The 19,707-nt window shown below is 38.3% G+C and overlaps 2 protein-coding genes across 17 annotated transcripts in view; one reads left to right on the plus strand and one right to left on the minus strand.

Annotated features, from left to right (window-relative positions):
• LOC145888950 (uncharacterized) overlaps nt 1–5,599 on the plus strand; it is a 45,290-nt gene extending 39,691 nt beyond the window's left edge. The window contains exons 7-9 of the mRNA XM_082979819.1: nt 4,454–4,602; nt 4,940–5,187; nt 5,478–5,599. Coding sequence (XP_082835945.1) covers nt 4,454–4,602; nt 4,940–5,187; nt 5,478–5,576 — 496 coding nt within the window. The 3' untranslated portion in view covers nt 5,577–5,599. The remainder of the gene's footprint in view (nt 1–4,453; nt 4,603–4,939; nt 5,188–5,477) is intronic.
• LOC145890428 (NACHT, LRR and PYD domains-containing protein 12-like) overlaps nt 1–19,707 on the minus strand; it is a 481,386-nt gene that overhangs the window by 162,972 nt on the left and 298,707 nt on the right. The gene's annotated exons all lie outside the window — the stretch shown is intronic.

A 19,707-nucleotide genomic window follows, 5' to 3' on the forward strand; every position in this document is an offset into this window, starting at 1 on the left:
AACGATTGTGGGAAAACAGAAAGTCAAACTGTGTGAAAACGGTTCACGAAACTGCGTGAACGAAAGGAAATCAGCTGTAAGTAACAAACTTGTTGAACAGAATATAATTTACTTGGCTCCTCAGGCAACACAGAATTCCGACAAGGAAACCACTTATAAATATTTTTTATTTGCGAGATACAACAGTTATCACAGTTTTGTACAGAAAAGACGGCAAACCTAATAAAAAACTTAAATATTATTGTGGTTTCTGAAACAAGAAAGACAGACAAAACAATAAACCAAAAAAGAACCCAAAAAAGCAGCGGATTGTTCGTACAGGGTTTTTGTATAGTTGTTGCACCAAACAGTTAGTCATGAAAATTGATCAAGACGAAAGAGTGCGGACACAAAGAGGAGAAAAATATTTCAAATGCACAATTTGCGATAAATGTTTCAAAACTTCTACGGAAGTCAAAATCCACACTCGATTTCATACTGGAGACAAACCCTACAAGTGCACAATTGGTAAAAAATTGTTCAGCCAAATGCTGATTAACAGTTTCCTGGCCAGCAAAGTTTATTTAACAACCCATGCAAAAGCGTGACGTCACATCTTGCAATTGTTTTATACAATGACGTTTCAATGCCGTTTACCTAAACAAATGAAATATATGAGATCTTCCCCACAATCACAGTTTATACCTGATTTTTGTGGTATTCTGGCTTACATACAAATAACTTTCCCGGTATCGCTCACGAAAAACATTCAACTCATACAGTTATTGAGTGCACTTTTAATTTAGTTTTGCGGATAAACTGAGCTGAATTTGTGTAAGTGTAATGAATATATCAATCACAAGGTAATAAATATGACACTTTCACTAATATTAAAGTTGTTTTGTTTCCTATTTGTTTGCATGAAGTTTTTGCGCAAAGCAACAAAAAAACAACGAAGAAGCAAATTACTGTCATCGCTTAAACAAACGTCAAGTAATATTATGTTGACATTGCTATTCGAGTTAAACGTAGGTCATTATTATATTATGCCTTGCATACCCAACCGTAAAAAGTTGCACACATTTGCTGACAGATTGTGGTATGTTGACATTGAGTAAAGTGCAAATGTAAATTATTATTACAAAATGACTTTTCAGGAAAAACATTAAAAAGCAAAAAACAGTTTAGTATTTGTGCATGCATTACTGCGCAACATAATCAGACACATAAAGTCGTCTGATAGTCACACCAGCTACACTGATGAGACCTTTTAGGTCGAAACAGTGGCCATCTGTCTGCAGCTTACACAATAATCAGACACGATTGATAATTTCCTGTCCTACATAGCAGCAACGATTGTGGGCAAACAGAACATCAACCTGTGTGAAAAGAGTTCACTCAACTGCGTGAACGAAAGGAAATCAGCTGCAAGTATCAAACTTGTTAATCAGAATACAATTTACTTGGTTCCTGAGGCAACACAGAATTTCTGCAAGAAAACCACTTATAAATATTTTCAATTTGCGAGATATGTGAAATTAATCTAGATTTAACTGCGTGATATATTGGTTTCTGAAACAGGAAAGACCGACAAAACAATAAACCAAAAACGAACCAAAAGAGCAGCAGAATATTCATACAGGGTTTGTGCATAGTTGTTGCGCCAAATAGTTAGCCATAAAAAGTGATCAAGACGAAAGAGTACGAACACAAAGAGGAGAAAAACATTTCAAATGCACAATTTGCGAAAAATGTTTCAAAACTGCTACGGAACTCAAAATCCACAGTCGAACTCATACTGGAGAGAAACCCTACAAGTGCAAATTTTGTTCTAAAGGATTCAGCAATATATCTAATCGAAACCGGCACCTTCTGATTCATACTGGAGAAAAACCTTTTCGGTGCGATGTTTGCGAAAAGTCCTTCAGAACTTCTATGGAAATCAAAATCCACAGACGAACTCATACTGGAGAAAAACCTTACAAATGCAAAATTTTCGAAAAATGTTTCAGAATTGCTACGGACGTCAAAATCCACAGTCGAACTCATACTGGAGAAAAACCATACAAGTGCACATTTTGTTCAAAACTGTTCAGCCATATTGGAAGTCGAAATGCACACGCACGATCACATACTGGAGAGAAACCTTACAAGTGCACAATTTGCGAACAATTATTCGCTCGAAAAGGAAATCTAAGCGCTCATCTTCGAATTCATTCTGGAGAGAAGCCTTTTAGGTGCGATATTTGCGAAAAATGTTTTAGAACAAAGTCTGACTTCAAAACCCATGGACGAACACATACTGGAGAGCAACCATACAAGTGCACTTTTTGCGAAAAACTGTTCAGCATTATAGGCAATCGAAACAGGCACCTCCTTATTCACACTAAGAAGTAGTCGTTTAAATAAATTAAATTATCAGGAATAGCCGGGAATACTGACGATCGATCGAACAAAGAGATTTTATCACGAACGGAATCGTCTCCATTACTTTCTTATCCACATAAATAGGATGTCTAAATTTGTGTAAAAGTGTATTCTTTAATTTAGCTCTAATAAATCTTGTCTTGTCTTCACCATGTTACGTACTGGAACATTCATAGACTTCAGTTCGTGTCGTACACAGATAAGCCACGACACGATTTCAAGTGCACCGCGGTATGCAGAACACCTGACTATATATTATTTCATTCTTCTGAAAAATTTGTCATCGCCACCGTTGGATAACTTATTAGGATTAATCCAATAATCTCCGTCATTAGATCCCATACTTTTTTAACTGCACCAGTTAATGTCCTATATCATATTAATGAATCTTAAACGATATAATTGTTTTTGACCAAATAATTGTAATGATGTGACAAATTTCTTCAAATCGTTTAACAGATTAACCCGTCGTAAATTAATTTAGTTTAAGGACGAACATTTTTTAAAAACCACACTATTATTATAACGAATGCCAGTTTCAATGCTTTTACTCACAAATATTGCAGTCACGTACAAGACGCTCCATATGCGCATATATTGTTTGGAGTAGTTTCCCAAGTGTAGGCATATAGGGCAGAAATTATGAAGTTTTGTATTACTTGTGATATCTTGATGTTTGTAGATTTAAAGTTTTGCTATACTGGTGTAGATGTTAAATGTTATCCCCATAACAGGAAATATCTGTTAGGACCAAGCGGCCAAATTGAATGTTGAAAGTTCTTATATCTTTTTTCTGTTAAATTTCTGTTAAATAGTGTTACGTGAAAACAACACTACATCTACGTAATAAAGAATGCAGCAGTGTCTCTGGTTGCAGGTCACTAAAAAGGTATCACTTTATATGATGCGTTAATCTGGTAATTTGAGCCAAAACTTGATCAGCCTCTGTCTTTGGATCAAATGCCGGATTAAGTTGCGATGTGCAGTGTAGCCGAGCAGGTTAATGAGCAAATTGTGTTTAGACTCATTTTAGAGCACTTAGGGTATCACACAAATGAAACAATTGAATTACCAGTAAAAAATATTTCAGTTGTGCTGGCGAAGCTTCAAACTTAGCTGACCAGCCAAGTAGAAGCAAGAGGTGACAAGGAATTGCAGGTATCATAATGCCCAAAGTGTATTTGTTTTACCTCAAGGTATATTGTAAGTCTTTCTTCCTATGATTTTACTTCAGTCATTTTTTGTGCCAAAAGGACAGATTTTTTAAATATGATATGCCTGGCTGCAAGAGCAACATCAAATGATAACAGTCTGAACAAATAGCTTTCCCAAACCGAACTGCGATTTTTAGCAGGGTCGCCAACCTCAAATTGGCTAAACGTCCAGGTTACCCTGCACTAACCGCCCATAGGTAAAACCTAGAGCAGCACAAGGGGTTACTATTATATTTAAAAGGAAGGACACTAATACGCATAAACAGTCTCAACTCTCTCTACACACAAGAATACAGCGTATCAAAAATCCTCCAACGAACAACCGCCACCACATGAGATCTGCATGGTTTTGCCACTAATTTCACCCGTCGGCATTCAGTTTGTCACACGGCAACCACACAACCAAATGTACTTGGGCGTATAACAATAAACCGTAAATGAGGATAATACATAAAAATGTATGTGGGTAATAAACAACAAAAATATTTGATAATAAAAGTGAATACAGAGGTAAAGTGAATATAAAGGTATGCAGACAAAATGTGCAAACAATAAAACTACAAGTCGTTTGCAACTAAACGTTACATGATAAAAACAATTGTGGTACTAATCAGGCAAAAATTGTCTGTAAAGAGTTAATTTTTAACATCTCAAATTTTAATCCGCAATGCAAATTAACGTCTTTCAAAATGAATATATTTCTAAAATGCAAAATACGAATAGTATATTTTACCAATCTAGTTTTTTGGCGATGACGTACTAGTCATCTACATAGGCGAAACTGATAATTTTTTTACTAAAACGAATTTTGAGCCATTTATTTTGTTCTTCAGCGTACGTTGCATTTGTAATTTTACAGCTTACAACACTAGCTTTGAAACACATAATTTGGGAAATTGGAAAAACACCGGAGTTAGAAAGTGGATAAGGAGGTCTGGCAGAACCCCATCCGTTAACACGGGACCCAACTCTGCGGGACATGGTGACCTGATTTATGATAATGAAAGGAAATTAGTTTCACATAATTTCGTGACTTTTTTTAAACTATTTTCTCAAGTATATGAGCTGCTAATTCAGTTGCATGGTATGCATACTGGAAGCGTTTTTCGAGATTATTTCAACTAGAACTAAAAGATTGGAGTTTACCAAACGCAGAAATACTTATTCTGTTGTTGTATCAGAGGAACATATTCTGCTAAACTACTATAAAATATATTGCTGACAGATTTTCGTTAGTTTAAAATAAACCCTCAACTTCATTTTACCAAAAAATCTTTTGAATGTTTTAACATTACAAAAACTTTGTCCGAAATGTTTAGGAAGGTATTACCTTTACACTGAGACGTCGTTTATGCCACCTGGAGTCCGGTTTGTTCTGGAAACTTTCAGAGATTTAGTCGGATGTTTTTGTTTTCACTTTCTGCAACAACACAATGTGAATAACATGAGGATGCCCCATCACATATTCCGTGTGTTCGTTAATAAAGAGAAAAAGTTGGAAATTGTCAAACGAAATACAATGTGGAAACGTTATTACGTTCAAGTGAAATCGGCCGAACCTGTGAAGGTACACGAGTGTCTTCTGCATATTCACTGTCTGTAAATGAAATAATGTGGGAGACGAAAAAATGCATGTCTTGGGACGCCCAGAAAAATATGTTGCATTCTTACCAAAATTGGAGGATTTTGACACACCGTGTCATACATTAAAGAAATCAAGTAATTTAAAAAATTAATTTAAATACAACGTCCTGACGCCCACTCCCTTCGAGTTGATGAGCAATTTGGGTATCAATATAATAATACTTTACATTTATCTATTTTTTACTTAAAATGATCCAAGCACTTTTGTTTTAGATCAAGCTTGTTGGTATCCGTGGAAATAACTTCATGGGAGATATGGCAGTGGATGACTTGTTTTTCACCCAAGGAAAATGCCCAGATTATGGGAATTAACTGCTGATCCTGATGTAAATAAATACTGCATGGAGAACAAAATTGCAGTGAATTGGAAGAAATATATCTTATGAATTTCCATGTTACATTACAAACCGATCATGAGAAAATAAATAGTCGCAAATATTCATCTATTATTAGAAGTATGAGGCCAGCCAGGGTGCCTTTTGGAACAAAAACCTTTAGGCAAGACGTATATTTTATCATATTTCGCTTATCATTGGACACTTTAACGGTTTTATCCTCAAACCCAAGTATCACCGAGCGAAAGTAATTTCTAATGTTAAATTCACTTCCTAAAACAGAAAACAGTTTACACCTTATCAGCATTAATAACCGACCGTGCAGGATTTTTCGGCAAAATATTCAACAATTGTCTCTTTATTAAACAACTTTTTTATTTAGGCATGTTAGTATCATCAACGTTTTGCAAAATAAAAATTAGAATGACACACTTCATTTGAAATGGAGGCATTCTGTACAAAAATAATCTGGTTTTAAAATGATATCCTGTGTTCATAAACAAGTTTGTGCTTTTGCCGTTAAATGATCGTTTATTTTTACAAGATTCGAGCAAATCCTCGAAACAACATAGTTATCATCAAAACGGATATTTTATGAAAAATATGAAATTTTAGTGAGGTTTCAAATTTCTTGAAGTTAATTTTCTTTCTGTTTTTTTTTAGCTTTTTTTCCATTTCTCTCTTAGACGAAACTGCTGTATCACATGCCACGCTGTAAGCCAGTTTACGTGACGTACAAGTCAGTAGTGAAACATAATGACCTTATTAACTTTGTTTTTAACTAAATGCGTTTTCGAGTCAAGGAAAGTTTATACATGCTTCAAGTTCAGGTAAACACAATCTTATGAATGTCAAATAAAATTACAGATCGTCCAAATGACTAGCAGCATTATTATGCTAGAAACTTTTATTTGTAGAGGATATATGCAAGTATTATTTCCAAAGGAAATTTACAAGTTCAGGTTCACAGTCTTCGCAAACTTTTTTACTATTTCGAAACCTTTCGATAAAAATTGTCGAAGTAATAATCCGAAACCTTCGAAACCTTGCGCGTTTCGATAAAAATTTACCTTTCTACTTTTACAACCCAGTAACAGCATATCATGGAGCCACATGTAAAATACGTATGTCACAAACCTTATCCAAATTATAATTACTTATATTCTAAATTATTGGACATTATTTTGTAGACATTCCAAAAACAACTGACCAAAATACACTTAATCCGACGTTTCAATACGTTGAACTTCACATGGTAACGCAACCAATTATTTTGTTTCACTTTTAACGAAATATATATGAGAGGCAAATCAGAACTTTTCAACGAAACAATGTTGGTCTCTGTTTTTTTTATTGCGTAACGCATTGGGATCACGAGTTCTGATGGATTAAAAATTTCCTGGCCAGGACAGTTTACAGAACAACCCATGCAAAAGAGTGACGTCACATCTTGTAATAGCTTTTTACTTCAAAAGGTTCACAGGCCAAGGCATTGCAGCCAATGCTGGATCAGTCACTTTTCCCGACAAATAGAAGCGAGATCTAAAAAATCAAGCCATGGAGAGGGTTAAACTCAAGACCCTGGGCAAATCAGGCCAAACGCTCTACCAATTAAGCTACGAAAGCTAAGTTATTTTACGTGGTATATTGTGGCCAAGGTACACTGGTGCGCAAGCGCACAACTTGCCTGGCGATCTTCACATACGTAGGAGATCTCCACCACCGTAACCAGACAACGCAGAAGTGATACATTTCGCATAGCAAGGCACAATCGGCGCACAGCGCAGGCCCTTTAAATTTGTACTTTTAATTTAGTTTTGCGAATAAACTGAGTTGAATTTGTGTAAGTGTAATCAATATATCAATCACAAGGTATTAAATATGATGCTTTCATTAATATCAAAGTTGTTTTGTTTCCTATTTGTTTGTATGAAGTTTTTGCGCAAAGCAACAAAAAACAACGAAGAAGCAAATTACTGTCATCGCTTAAATAAACGAAATGTAAAATTCTATGGACATTGCTATTCGAGTTAAACGTAGGTCATTATTATATTATGCCTTGCATACCCTACCGTAATAAGTTGCACACATGTGCTGATAGTTTGTGGTATGTTGACATTGAGTAAAGTGCAAATATAAATTATTATCACAAAATGACATTTCAGAAAAAACATTAAAAAGCAAAAAAACAGTTTAGTATTTGTGCATGCATTACTGCGCAACATAATCAGACCCAAAGTCGTCTGATAGTCACACCAGCTGCACTGATGAGATCTTTTAGGTCGAAACAGTGGCCATCTGTCTGCAGCTTACACAATAATCAACACGATTGATAATTTCCTGTCCAACATAGCAGCAACGATTGAGGGCAAACAGAACATCAAACTGTGTAAAAAGAGTTCACTCTCGACTGTTTTCACACATTAAAACCACATTTACCAACAACATTTTGGGACTCACATGGGCTCTATGTCGATGACATGTACGTCATCATAGCGAAAGACGAGGTCACAGGGTTTCATAATCATGTCGAACAGTATCGAAACCACAATTAAGTTTACCCGAAAAACGCAACAAGACCAGATCATTCTTGGACGTAAATGTCACTGCACAACCAGACGGGAAATTCACCACCTCAATTTTTTCAAGCCTGCACACACAAACCGCTACCTACAATACACCTCACAACATCCGAAACACCAAAAACTCATTGTAACAAAACCTTATATAACAGAACGATTACACATAATGGCGATCCACACACTCGGAGGGCTGAACGCAAACACAATCGCAACGTCTTAAAACTAAACAAGTTCCACACTAACCTAAATCTCACACCCCACATACACAACAAACATACACAGTACTTTAGAAAACATGTTTCCCAAACCAAAAGACTGTAATTCCATGCTTCAAATTACCGGTGTGGTTCACTTAATACCTTGACTTGATTGCAACACAGTTTACATTGGCCAGACTAAACGTAATTTGACGTCTCGTATTAAGCAGCCGCAGGCAATATGGAACCCAATAAATCTGATCTATGTGCCCACATGCTTGACACCGACCACCGTATCAATTGGAAGGGGACAAAAGAATTGAAACAAGAAACAATTCTGGCAAAATGGTTGGTCGTGGAAATTTATTTTATTAATTCGCTTCCAGATATGTTAAATCGTTTTAATAGAAAATTACTTTCGCCCGTGTTTCGCAATTTTGCCTGTAACCATTCTTGACTCTTGTTTCCCATGTTTGGCCGTTTGACCCGTGATTGATGTTGTCCTGCTGTGTTTTAGCTGTTGCGCCCCTATGTACTTTTTCGTCGCTAAATTACTTGCCCTTGGATTTGCTACAGTGTTTGTTTTATGCTCTGAAGAAGTCTAGTCGTTGGTACAGGCGAAATCCGCACATATTTACATGGCGTTTTCCACATTAAACTTTCACATGGTAGCGCAACCAATTTTTTTTCAGTGTTAACGAAATGTGTATGAGTGACAAATAAGGATTTTTCAACTAAAAAACCTTGGTCAATGTTTTGCTTATGGCGTAACACATTGGGCTCGCCTGTATGAGTGCTGATGGATTAACAATTTCCTTGCAAGCAAAGTTTATTTTACAACCCATGCAAAAGCGTGACGTCACATCTTATAATTGCCTTTTACTTCAATGACGTTTTAATGTCGTTTACCTTCAATTAAAAAATGAAATATTTGAGATCTTCCCCACAATCACAGTTTATTCCATACCTGACTATTGTTGTATTCTGGCTTACATACAAATGACTTTCCCGGCATCGCTTACGAAAAACTTTCAACTCATACAGTTTTCGAGTGAACTTATAATTTAGTTTTGTGGATAAACTGAGTTGAATTTGTATAAGTGTAATTAATATATCAATCACAAGGTAATAAATATGACACTTTGACACTTAACAAAGTTGTTTTGTTTCCTATTTGTTTGTATGACGTTTTTGCGCAAAGCAACAAAAAACAACGAAAACACAAATTACTGTCATCGCTGACAAGTGAAATAAAATATTAAACAGCAAAAAACAGTTTGATGTTTGTCCATGCATTACTGCACAACATAATCAGACACGATTGATAATTTCCTGTCCAGCATAGCTGCAACGATTGTGGGCAAACAGAACGTCAAACTGTGTGAAAAGAGTTCACTCAACTGCGTGAACGAAAGGAAATCAGCTGTAAGTATCAAACTTGTTGAACAGAAAATAATTTACTTAGGCAACACAGAATTTCTGAAAACCACCTATAAATATTTTCAATTTGCGAGATATGTGAGATTAATCTACATTTAACTGCGTGTTATATAGTTTTGTGCACAAACAACAACAGTTATTGCAGTTTTGTACAGAAAAGAAGACCAACCGTTTAAAAAACTTAGATGTTATTGTGGTTTCTGAAACAAGAAAGGCAGACAAAACAATAAACTAAAAAGAAACCCCAAAAAAGCAGCAGAACATTCATACAGGGTTTGTGTGTAGTTGTTGCGCCAAACAGGTAGTCATGAAATGTGATCAAGACGAAAGAGTACGGACACAAAGAGGAGAAAAACATTTCAAATGCACAATTTGCAAAAAATGTTTTAAAACTGCTACGGAAGTCAAAATCCACAGACGATTACATACTGGAGAGAAACCATACAAGTGCACATTTTGCGAAAAATTGTTCAGCCAAATTGGGAGTCGAAACGCACACGTACGATCACATACTGGAGAGAAACCTTACAAATGCACGATTTGTTCAAGAGAATTTAGCATTGCAGCCAACCGAAAGAGGCATGAACGAATTCACACTGGAGAGAAGTCGTTTCGGTGCGATGTTTGCGAAAAATGTTTCAGAACTTCTACGGATGTCAAAATCCACAGACGAACTCATACTGGAAAAAAAACCGTGCACGATTTGCGAAAAACTATTCACTCAAAAAGGACATCTAGGAGTTCATCTTCAAATTCATACTGGAAAAAAGCCTTTTCGTTGCGATATTTGCGAAAAATGTTTTAGAACAAAGTCTGAGGTCAAAACCCATGGACGATCACATACTAGAGAGAAACCACACAAGTGCACATTTTGTTCAAGAGGATTTAGCAGTGCAGGCAGCCGAGACAGACACGTTCGAACTCATGCTGAAGAGAAGCCTTTTCGTTGCGATTTTTGCGAAAAATGTTTCAGAACGAAGGCTGAGGTCAAAACCCATGGACGATCACATACTAGAGAGAAACCACACAAGTGCACAATTTGTTCAAGAGGATTTAGCAATGTAAGCAACTAAAAGAGACACGTTCGAATTCATACTGGAGAGAAACCTTTTCGTTGCGATATTTGTGAAAAATGTTTTAGATCAAAGTTTGAGGTCAAAATCCATGCATGATCACATACTGGAGAGAAACCATACAAATGCAAATTTTGTTCAAAACTGTTCAGCAATATAAGCAATCGAAACCAGCACCTCCTTATTCACACAAGAAGAAGTCGTTGAAATAAATTAAATTGTCGGGAATCCTGAAGATCGATCGAACAAGCAAATTTGAAGCAATGCAGTCGTCTCCATATTACTTTCTTATTCACATAATTAAGTTGTGTAAAATTCTGTAAAAGTGTATGTTTTAATGTTGCTTTAAGAACTCTTGTCTTATTTTCACCATGTTACATGCTGGAACATTCATAGACTTCAGTTCGTGTAGCTCACTGATTCGTCAGGGCACGATTTTAAGTGTACTGCGGTATGCACCAGACAATATATTATTTCATTCTTCTGAAAAATCTGTCATCGTCACCGTTGGATAACTTGTTACGATCCAAGTTGTTTAACAGATTAACCCGCTGTAAATTAATTTAGTTTAGGGACGAAATGTTTTTTGAAAACCACACTATTATTGTAACGAGTGCTAGCTTCAATGCTTTAACTCACAAATATTGAAGTCTCGTACAAGATATGCGCATATATTGTTCGGAGTAGTTCCCCTATAGTATTTGCCTGTGTTATTCTGGGGGAGGTAGAGGTGAATTCACCCATTCTGTGGTAATTCCACCCATTCCATTTCTTGTAGTTTCATATGGACTGCTACCATATACGTTTGAGCCATCTTCATTAAAATATTCTTATACCTGATTGGTGCCAGACACACGGAGATTACGAAGAACACGCTCAAAATCGCAACAACCTCTATTCCAACAACAATATGACAAGCAGTTATTTTTAAGGCAGTTTAATTCTACACAGGCACGAAGCTGAAAGATTTTGTATCCGGTTCATGAAACGTGGTGTGCCCAACTTGCCTTCATCATCTTTCATTTAACCATTCTGGGATTGAAACCCATAGAATTTCCAGCACGCATCTTTGAAGTGTTTCTTCACCATGCATACAATCCACCATCCTTTATATATGTTGCCATTATAAGTGATACTTTTGATCAGCCTTACAACGTGCTGAATTGCAGTTAAACGCCAATATTTCTTGCTTGCCTTTATCTTTTGTATTTAATTTTCAAGCAATGTAGCTATGTGAAAGCATATTGGGGTTGTTTGAACAACCACTTGGCGGCTCATGGCTCATGTCCCTTCTTTCGTATAAAAGTTGGTTGTTTTGTTTCACTGCGATTTGTTGTTGTTTTTTTTCAACAGCTTAATAATAGTATTCGTGCAGTGAAGCTGTTTCCTACTGCTCTGAGCCCACTACGTTTGTTTAATTTTTTTCGGGCTGTTAAACTACTTTCTGCAACAAAAATTACTGATTATTTAATTGCTGTGTCAAACAGCATGGGTTTATCGAACAAATCGGTAAGGTTATCCCGATGTGTAAATTTCAGTATATGGGTGTTTCTTCATCCAAGTACAGATATCGTTGAAGTGTTTGGGCAAGCGATATCTTTATTTTGTTCATGGCGAAGTTCTGACCAATGCAGTTTCTGAAAGAAATTTTGTGTTTGTAAGAATTTGGCTTAAGGAAATTTTGTGCTTACGCTTTGCAGTGCACATTAACATAGCTGTGAAAAAAACCTTGAACCAGCGGAGAATGGTAGGAAAGCATGTGGAGATCGATTTTCCATAAGTAAACATCGATTTCCGCTGAAATCCTTAGGGCTAGATATTCTTTGGCGTCCATACTATCTAAAAATATTAAACTTTTTCGCGAGGAAAAACGGAAAGCTTCTCAAATTTGACGAATATTATCCATGCCCCCCATACTTTTCCACGTTTTGCGCCCGATGCTTAAAAGGGCCGGTATGTAACAGCGAAAAGTTGCCCCTTTTAACGTTTATGCAATATTTTTTGCCAATAGAAATCTTGCATGTTTTAACACGAGATTTAAACGATGGGTTTGGCCCCTCGTATGTGTCAAACTAGTAACAGTTTGTATCTGCTTTAAGTAGCAACAATTCTCATTATTTTCTATTTGAATTAAAGGAATTAAGAGTAATATAAACTGAACAATTTATAACACGCGGTGAAATTTCTGTAAAGTCACAAGTATTCGGTGAGTGTTTGCAATGGCGTCTCATTACTTCAGTGTGTTTTAGTTGGGAACTCTTTTTCTGTTTCTTACAGAAAACGCATGTACGGATTTGCATGTACACATTTGCATGTATGCATATGTATCTACACATGTATCTGTGCTCTCAAGTCGATGAATATATCCTTAATGATAGTACATGTTGTTTGACATTCTTATAGCTGACTAGTTTTTGCCGCCAAGAGAGTGAATATACTGTTAAACACAGTGACTGTTTTAGACAAAAATACGGCAGTCACAGGTTTTGTTACCCCCGTCGTGTTGCGAGCCCGGCTCATTTATAGGAGCTTGTGCAAGCAAGAAATTGAATGGGACGAAGAGATGCCTGCTAAGGACTTACGCAAATGGGAGAAGTGGTTAGTCTGCTTACACAGCCTGCAAGAAAGACGTATTCCACGTTCATTCGGTTTTGGTGTCAGCGCCAATGTGATAAGAAGTCAACTTCATGTGTTTGCTGACGCATCCAAAGAAGCCTACGGAGCTGTGTGCTACCTCCGATCAACGAATAAAGAAAGGGAAGTGACCTGTACCTTGGTTATGAGTAAATGTCGCCTAACACCCGAAGGTGAAAATTCTATTCCACGTTTGGAATTGATGGCCGCTGTTCTGGCTGTGGACGTGGAACTGATTGTCAGAAAAGTAATATGTTTGGACCTGCGTCCCTCTATATTTTGGACAGATTCGTCTGTGGTGCTCCAAAGCATTAAAAATGATAAATGAAAATTTCCGTTGTTTGTCTCTCGTCGTTTGGCAATGATCGAGAAGAATACCTGTGTGAAGAACTGGAAACATGTTCCGACGACGGAAAACCCTGCTGATTTGGCTTCGAGGGGAGTCCCAGCCGATGCCCTGGTGAGGAGTGAATTGTGGTTTGACGGACCATCGTTTTTCAAGAAGACGCCCGACTGCTGGCCAAACATGTTTGGTGACGCTGCCACAGATCCCGTTGAGGTTAATGTATTAGATAAGAAACCTTGTGGCGTGTTTACTGTGGCAGAGAAATTTCCTCCCACAGATGTTTTAATAACGAAATTTTCTTCGTTGTATCAACTTAAACGTGCTGCTGCATGGTTTTTGCGTTTGAAGGCAATTCTGCGAAGTGCTAGAACCGCGAGATTTGGCTCCTCGGCCCTGAGAGTTGATGAGCTGCAGACGGCTGAAGCCGAGTTGGTGACATATGTGCAACGAGGTCATTTCTCACGATGTTAGGAATTACCCCAGATGGAAACTTGAAGAAACCAAGCAAGTCATCGGCAGTTTTTCGTCTGGATCCTGTGATGATTGATGGAATGCTTAGGGTTGGCGGTCGTTTGGAAAAGGTGCCTATTCCTTTTGAGGCCCGACATCCTGCCATTTTGCCTCACAACTCGTACCTGACTGAGTTGCTAATTTCCCATTTCCATGCAGAGTGTGGACATTCTGGCGTGAACCATATTCTGTCACAGATGAACCACCGCTATTGGATCGTTAAAGGTGCAGTGGCGGTGCGGCGTGTTCTCCGCGCATGTTTGGTATGCCGGAGTCGTAACGCAAAGCCTGAAGGGCATGAGAAGAGAAATGTCCAAGTCGGTTATGTGGTCCTTCTGGTTGATGACGCTGCCCCCAGACGTTCTTGGTCGATCGGTCGCGTTAAATCAACCAATCCGGATGATTACGGTGTGGTCCGCAGTGCTCCAATTCGATCGAGAGGAACGATTGTGCGAAGACCGATACACAAGTTGTGTGTGGTTGTACCAGTTGACGGAGATGACGATCACCTGCCACACGATGACCCGGCGACAATGGTCGCTGAGAAACACTGATAAACGGTCGATACAAACGCGCGTCGAAATTGTGTTGTCAAAATTGAACGTCGCTGCGACTTATCAATTTTGGGGGGAGTGTAAGATTTCTGTTTGCGTAATTTTCCATGGGAAGACGTTTCACAACAACAGAAACGTCACAATGCCCCTACCAAATGTATGATGCAAGGCTAGTGCCAGCAGTCTTAATGTTTGCCACGTGTTGAACTTGTCCGCGTGCAGTAAACTGTTTTTTGTGGTTAAATGAAAATATCTGTTGTGAATTCCAGTGAATTGACTCAAGTTGGTAACTTAAATAGAAACTGAATGACGTATATTTACCTAGTGCAACCGAATGCGATTCGAAGTCGGTCCTTCGTGCGTCTTGTATTGGTGAGTTAAATACCGTATGTCATGTTGCATGTGTGACTGTTCGCTAATATGTGTTTGTTTGTTCAGTGAACGTGTCACAGTTTGTTAACTGTGCCACAGAATAAAATAATACTGTTCTTTGCTGTCGGTGCGGTGAAACCCCTGTGACAAGGTTAGCTGGCCGTTGGGCCTGTTAAGTTAGCCGTGTTACAGTTATATCTAAAATGAACATATGCTCATTAAGAATATTGTTAATGGCACAATAGCTGTAAAGCATCCAACCGCCAATCGCATAATATCGGCCATTTTTTTAATTATGCTGTTTTTTGGCAATGTATTTTAAACTTTTGGAGTTAATGTTCTATCAGCATATTCAGGAGTTGGTAATTGTAATTTGAGTCAAATTGTGAACATATTGCGTTGGCAGGTCTGCTCTCTGTGCCTTCCGCGTTTACATGTGTTCGGCATTGTCACGTGACTGCTCGCTTTGCTATTGGTAATCGTCCGATTCCATTCTATTTTACACAGACATCGGGCACTTGATTCTAATTGCAACCACCTATTTCATATAACGACCAACAGAAAGCCTCCCGTGAGTCTGGACAAGCGAGAAGCGATATTGCTTTAGGAACCAAAACGCCACTCCAGACAGAAATGAAATTTTTGTAATCACTGTAAAATTAAACACTTTTTTATAGCACATACATAAACAGTTAAACAAATTTGCTCTAAAAATAACAATATAGCAACTTTAAGTGGGCTAACAGCCATATGTTGTTCCACAAAATCTTAAAACAGAAACATCTGCCACTATTAATGCTGACAATTACACAATTTGATTCCCAACTGATAAAATAAAACGGATTCAGTCAGATACGCAACAAAAACAAGACATAACGTCTGTTCACAGCGGGCTTCGTCTTCACCAGACCACGCTTTTCACGCATGAATAAATCCGAAATAAAATTGCGCAATTTATTCTCACACATTGAAAGTTCAACTGATTCTACGGTAATGACAAAATGAGGCTATCATAATTCTTTGACCACATTAGGAAAACGAAATCGCCTAATTTTATTATAAAAAACACGTAATATATGTGATCAAAATTATTTCGAAATAAATATTATATGTATAACGCATTCGAAAATTTGCCTTTAGGTATTTAATATGATCTTAAATATCTGAAAAAAGAAAGTGTTTGTATTATTGTACCTACGTAAATTCAGTTTTATGCAAGGCACCTTAGAGATATTTAACTTAGTGACTAGGGCTAAAGTCATATCTGGCAAAAATGTTCGAGCCTTCAACGGGTTGATACCTTACAACCACAAGCCGCGCAAGCGTCGCAATGCCACAGTTGAACCTTAGTAGATTTTTATCTAATGATCAAGCATGGTAACACCATACCTAAACCTATTATGTATGCACTAATTTCGTACATTATTCACGTGCTTGGCCGAACAAGACAATCGCAGAACAGCCGATTGTGTGATTAGAATGGTCGGAGATAAACGGTGGAAATTTCTTGATTGGGCTGCAACGTGAGACAGTCAAATATGTTTAGAAATATATATTTTGTGTTCTTGAAGATTCCAAATCAGTTTCATTTCCAAATCGCCATATTGCATCCGATAAGTAAAAGGTTTGTAGGCCTCATATTTTGTAAACGCCAATCGGCAACACAATCGTCTTAATAAAGAGCTTCAGACGTTTGCGACTGCATTAAGGATTTTTACGAATTCGTTTGAAATATTTTCCCGAGGTAATAAAAAATTTTTTTCTCAATGGAGTGTTGTGGATAGAAGCATACACTCCTAAACAAAAAAGTTAAATATGAAATATTACTGAAAGACCTCTGCGCTTCGTCCGCCATTTCTAGAACACACTCAATTGTTCTGTCGGGATCAAACCATAGGTGATGGCTTTTGTCGAATTTCCGACGCAAGTGTAGCTTACGCACATCCTCTTTTTGAAACGCACAAACTTGCGCGCAGAAACTGAAAACAGTTGCAATTAAATATTGGAACTGTTCGTTTCTAGAACACTTTGTAGATTCCCAAACCAAAATTGTTTATTCCTTTCGTTATTGTTGGGATTTCTATGTTTGACGCAACACAATAACAAAGGCTGCGCAGTAACTCTGCGCGTGCAGACCGCGTGGTTAGGTTTGCTTGTACTTGTGTTGTCAGTTGTTTTTTGTCATGTGCTTTAACCTGATTCTATTTGAATAAGGATTCTACTTGAATAAGGCGTGGATAATGTTTACGTCTGATAACTGTGTTTATCTCTAAAAACTGTGACCTTTGGAAGTTTTGCCGGCATCTGATTGATGCAGATTGTGAATGTGATTTTGCAACGGGCAGCCTGTGCCTGCTGATAGATCGGTCGCAAAACAGTTTGGTGAGTGTACTAGAATGTTTGCAAACCGTATGTACAATTGTGTTTCTTTTAGTTTATAGAAACCGTTTCTGTTCCGTTGGTGTTGTGCTGGTCATTTTCGTTGTATTGAATACAAGTGTCTGTTGTGTTCTGCGGGCTTGGCCACTACCTAGGAGATCTGGGACGCGTTTTTACACATTTGGAAAAAAGCCCAAAACTGCTGTGTAGCGTGTAACGCCGCCCATCCGTTTAAAAAGCACGTTACATACAAGTTTCTAACTGTCATTGTTACAACCGTTTGTGACGTCACAACATGCCTGTCCTGACAAAGAAGAAGAGAAAACGGCTTGGCTGTGCATTAAAACAGTTACAAGATGATTACCTCGATGCTGAGAGGGTGATGCTCAACCGCGAAAAGGAAAAAATGCAAGAAGCGCTGCTTGCCGTAGAAGCAAGCTACACCGAGGTTATGAACCTGTGTGAAGATATGTCCGAGTGTGTCTCAAGAAAGGGATTGTGTTCGCGCAAAAACGAGTTCGACATTCGCGTCAGGCAGTGGCTGCGAGACATTTCAACACCGGTGCCTGTCTCGGAAACTGGTAGCCGTTCACCGCCCGCAAGTAGAACGTCGAAACGATGTGAATCCACTATTCACACTGGGAGCGTAAGATCTTCTAGGAGCTCGACATACAGTATTAAGTTAAATGAAAGTCGCGTGAAGCTAAATCTTGCTCGATAAGCACGCAAGCAAGATGAAGAAAGAAAATTGGAAGCTGAACGAGAACTAGCTAAACGAAAATTGGAAGCTGAAATCGCTGATCGTGAATCTCAACGGAAGTTAGAATTAGCAGAAGCCGAACTGAACGCATGGGAAGAAGTTGGGAGTGTTTGTTCGTTAAAATACGAACCCCGAAAAGACAGAGTGTGTCCAAAGAATCCTGAAGAATTAGTGATCGAAGATCCTAAACCAAATGAAATAAAGTTCAAGGAATTCGAACGTCCCAGTCGCCAAAAGGTACCACGTGATAATATTTACTCGCCACATAATGGACATACCTCTACGACACAGTTTAGACCTCATTATACGGAGGTTGGTGAACGTTTTCTGCCAAAACCACAAATAACAAAGTTTGATGGGGACCCTATGGACTATTGGTCATTTGCAAATCGATACAAAATTCATATTGCTAGCAGATTAGACTGTGATGATTTGAGACTTACATACTTGCTGCAACATTGCACGCCGAGTGTCAATGAAAAGCTGAGGCACCAAACGTCATCCTCAAAACCTGCAATCAGCTACGAACTTGCTTGGAAAGAATTGTACGAACGATATGGTCAACCACATATCATCGCTCGTTGCTGCGAGAGGAAGTTGCAAGAAAGCCCGAACATTGGACGAAACGACCCCGACGGTTTGGAAAAGTTGGCCGTCCTCCTTAAGAGATGCTGCGTATCATTGGAGGAAATCACTGGTATGAAAGCTTTGACTTGGAGACAATCAAGGCGGATGTTTTCCTCACAACGCTCGAAGAAAAAGGTACTGATCGTTTGATTGGCTATTTTTCATCACTACATCGTTTGAAGTTGGCAACTGCATGGTTGCTCAGGTTTAAACGCTACTTGTACTGTAAAGCGAAAAAGAAAGAGGTGACCGTGTCACACTCGCCTATATCCGTTGACGAATTAAAAATTGCTGAGTCAGAACTCGTCAAGTTTGTGCAGCGTCAGCACTTTGCTGATTGGCTTGCGTCGCTACCCACGGGTAAACTGCTGCCAAAATCTGCGCTCTATAGGCTCGACCCTATATTAAAGGACGACATACTTCGTGTTGGCGGCAGACTCGACAACGCGAGCTTGGGCTACGAAACAAGGCATCCGGCGATTCTGCCCAATGATTGTCGCCTAACGGAATTAATTGCCCAAGAAGTTCACGCCCAAGGTGCGGGACATGCTGGTATCAACTACACATTGAGTTTGTTGTGCCAGCGTTACTGGATAGTGAACGCCCAAGCGACTGTTCGTCGGGTTATACGCCA

The sequence above is a fragment of the Ascidia mentula genome, chromosome 2, assembly GCF_947561715.1.
Source record: "Ascidia mentula chromosome 2, kaAscMent1.1, whole genome shotgun sequence".
Classification (NCBI taxonomy): Eukaryota; Metazoa; Chordata; class Ascidiacea; order Phlebobranchia; family Ascidiidae; genus Ascidia; species Ascidia mentula.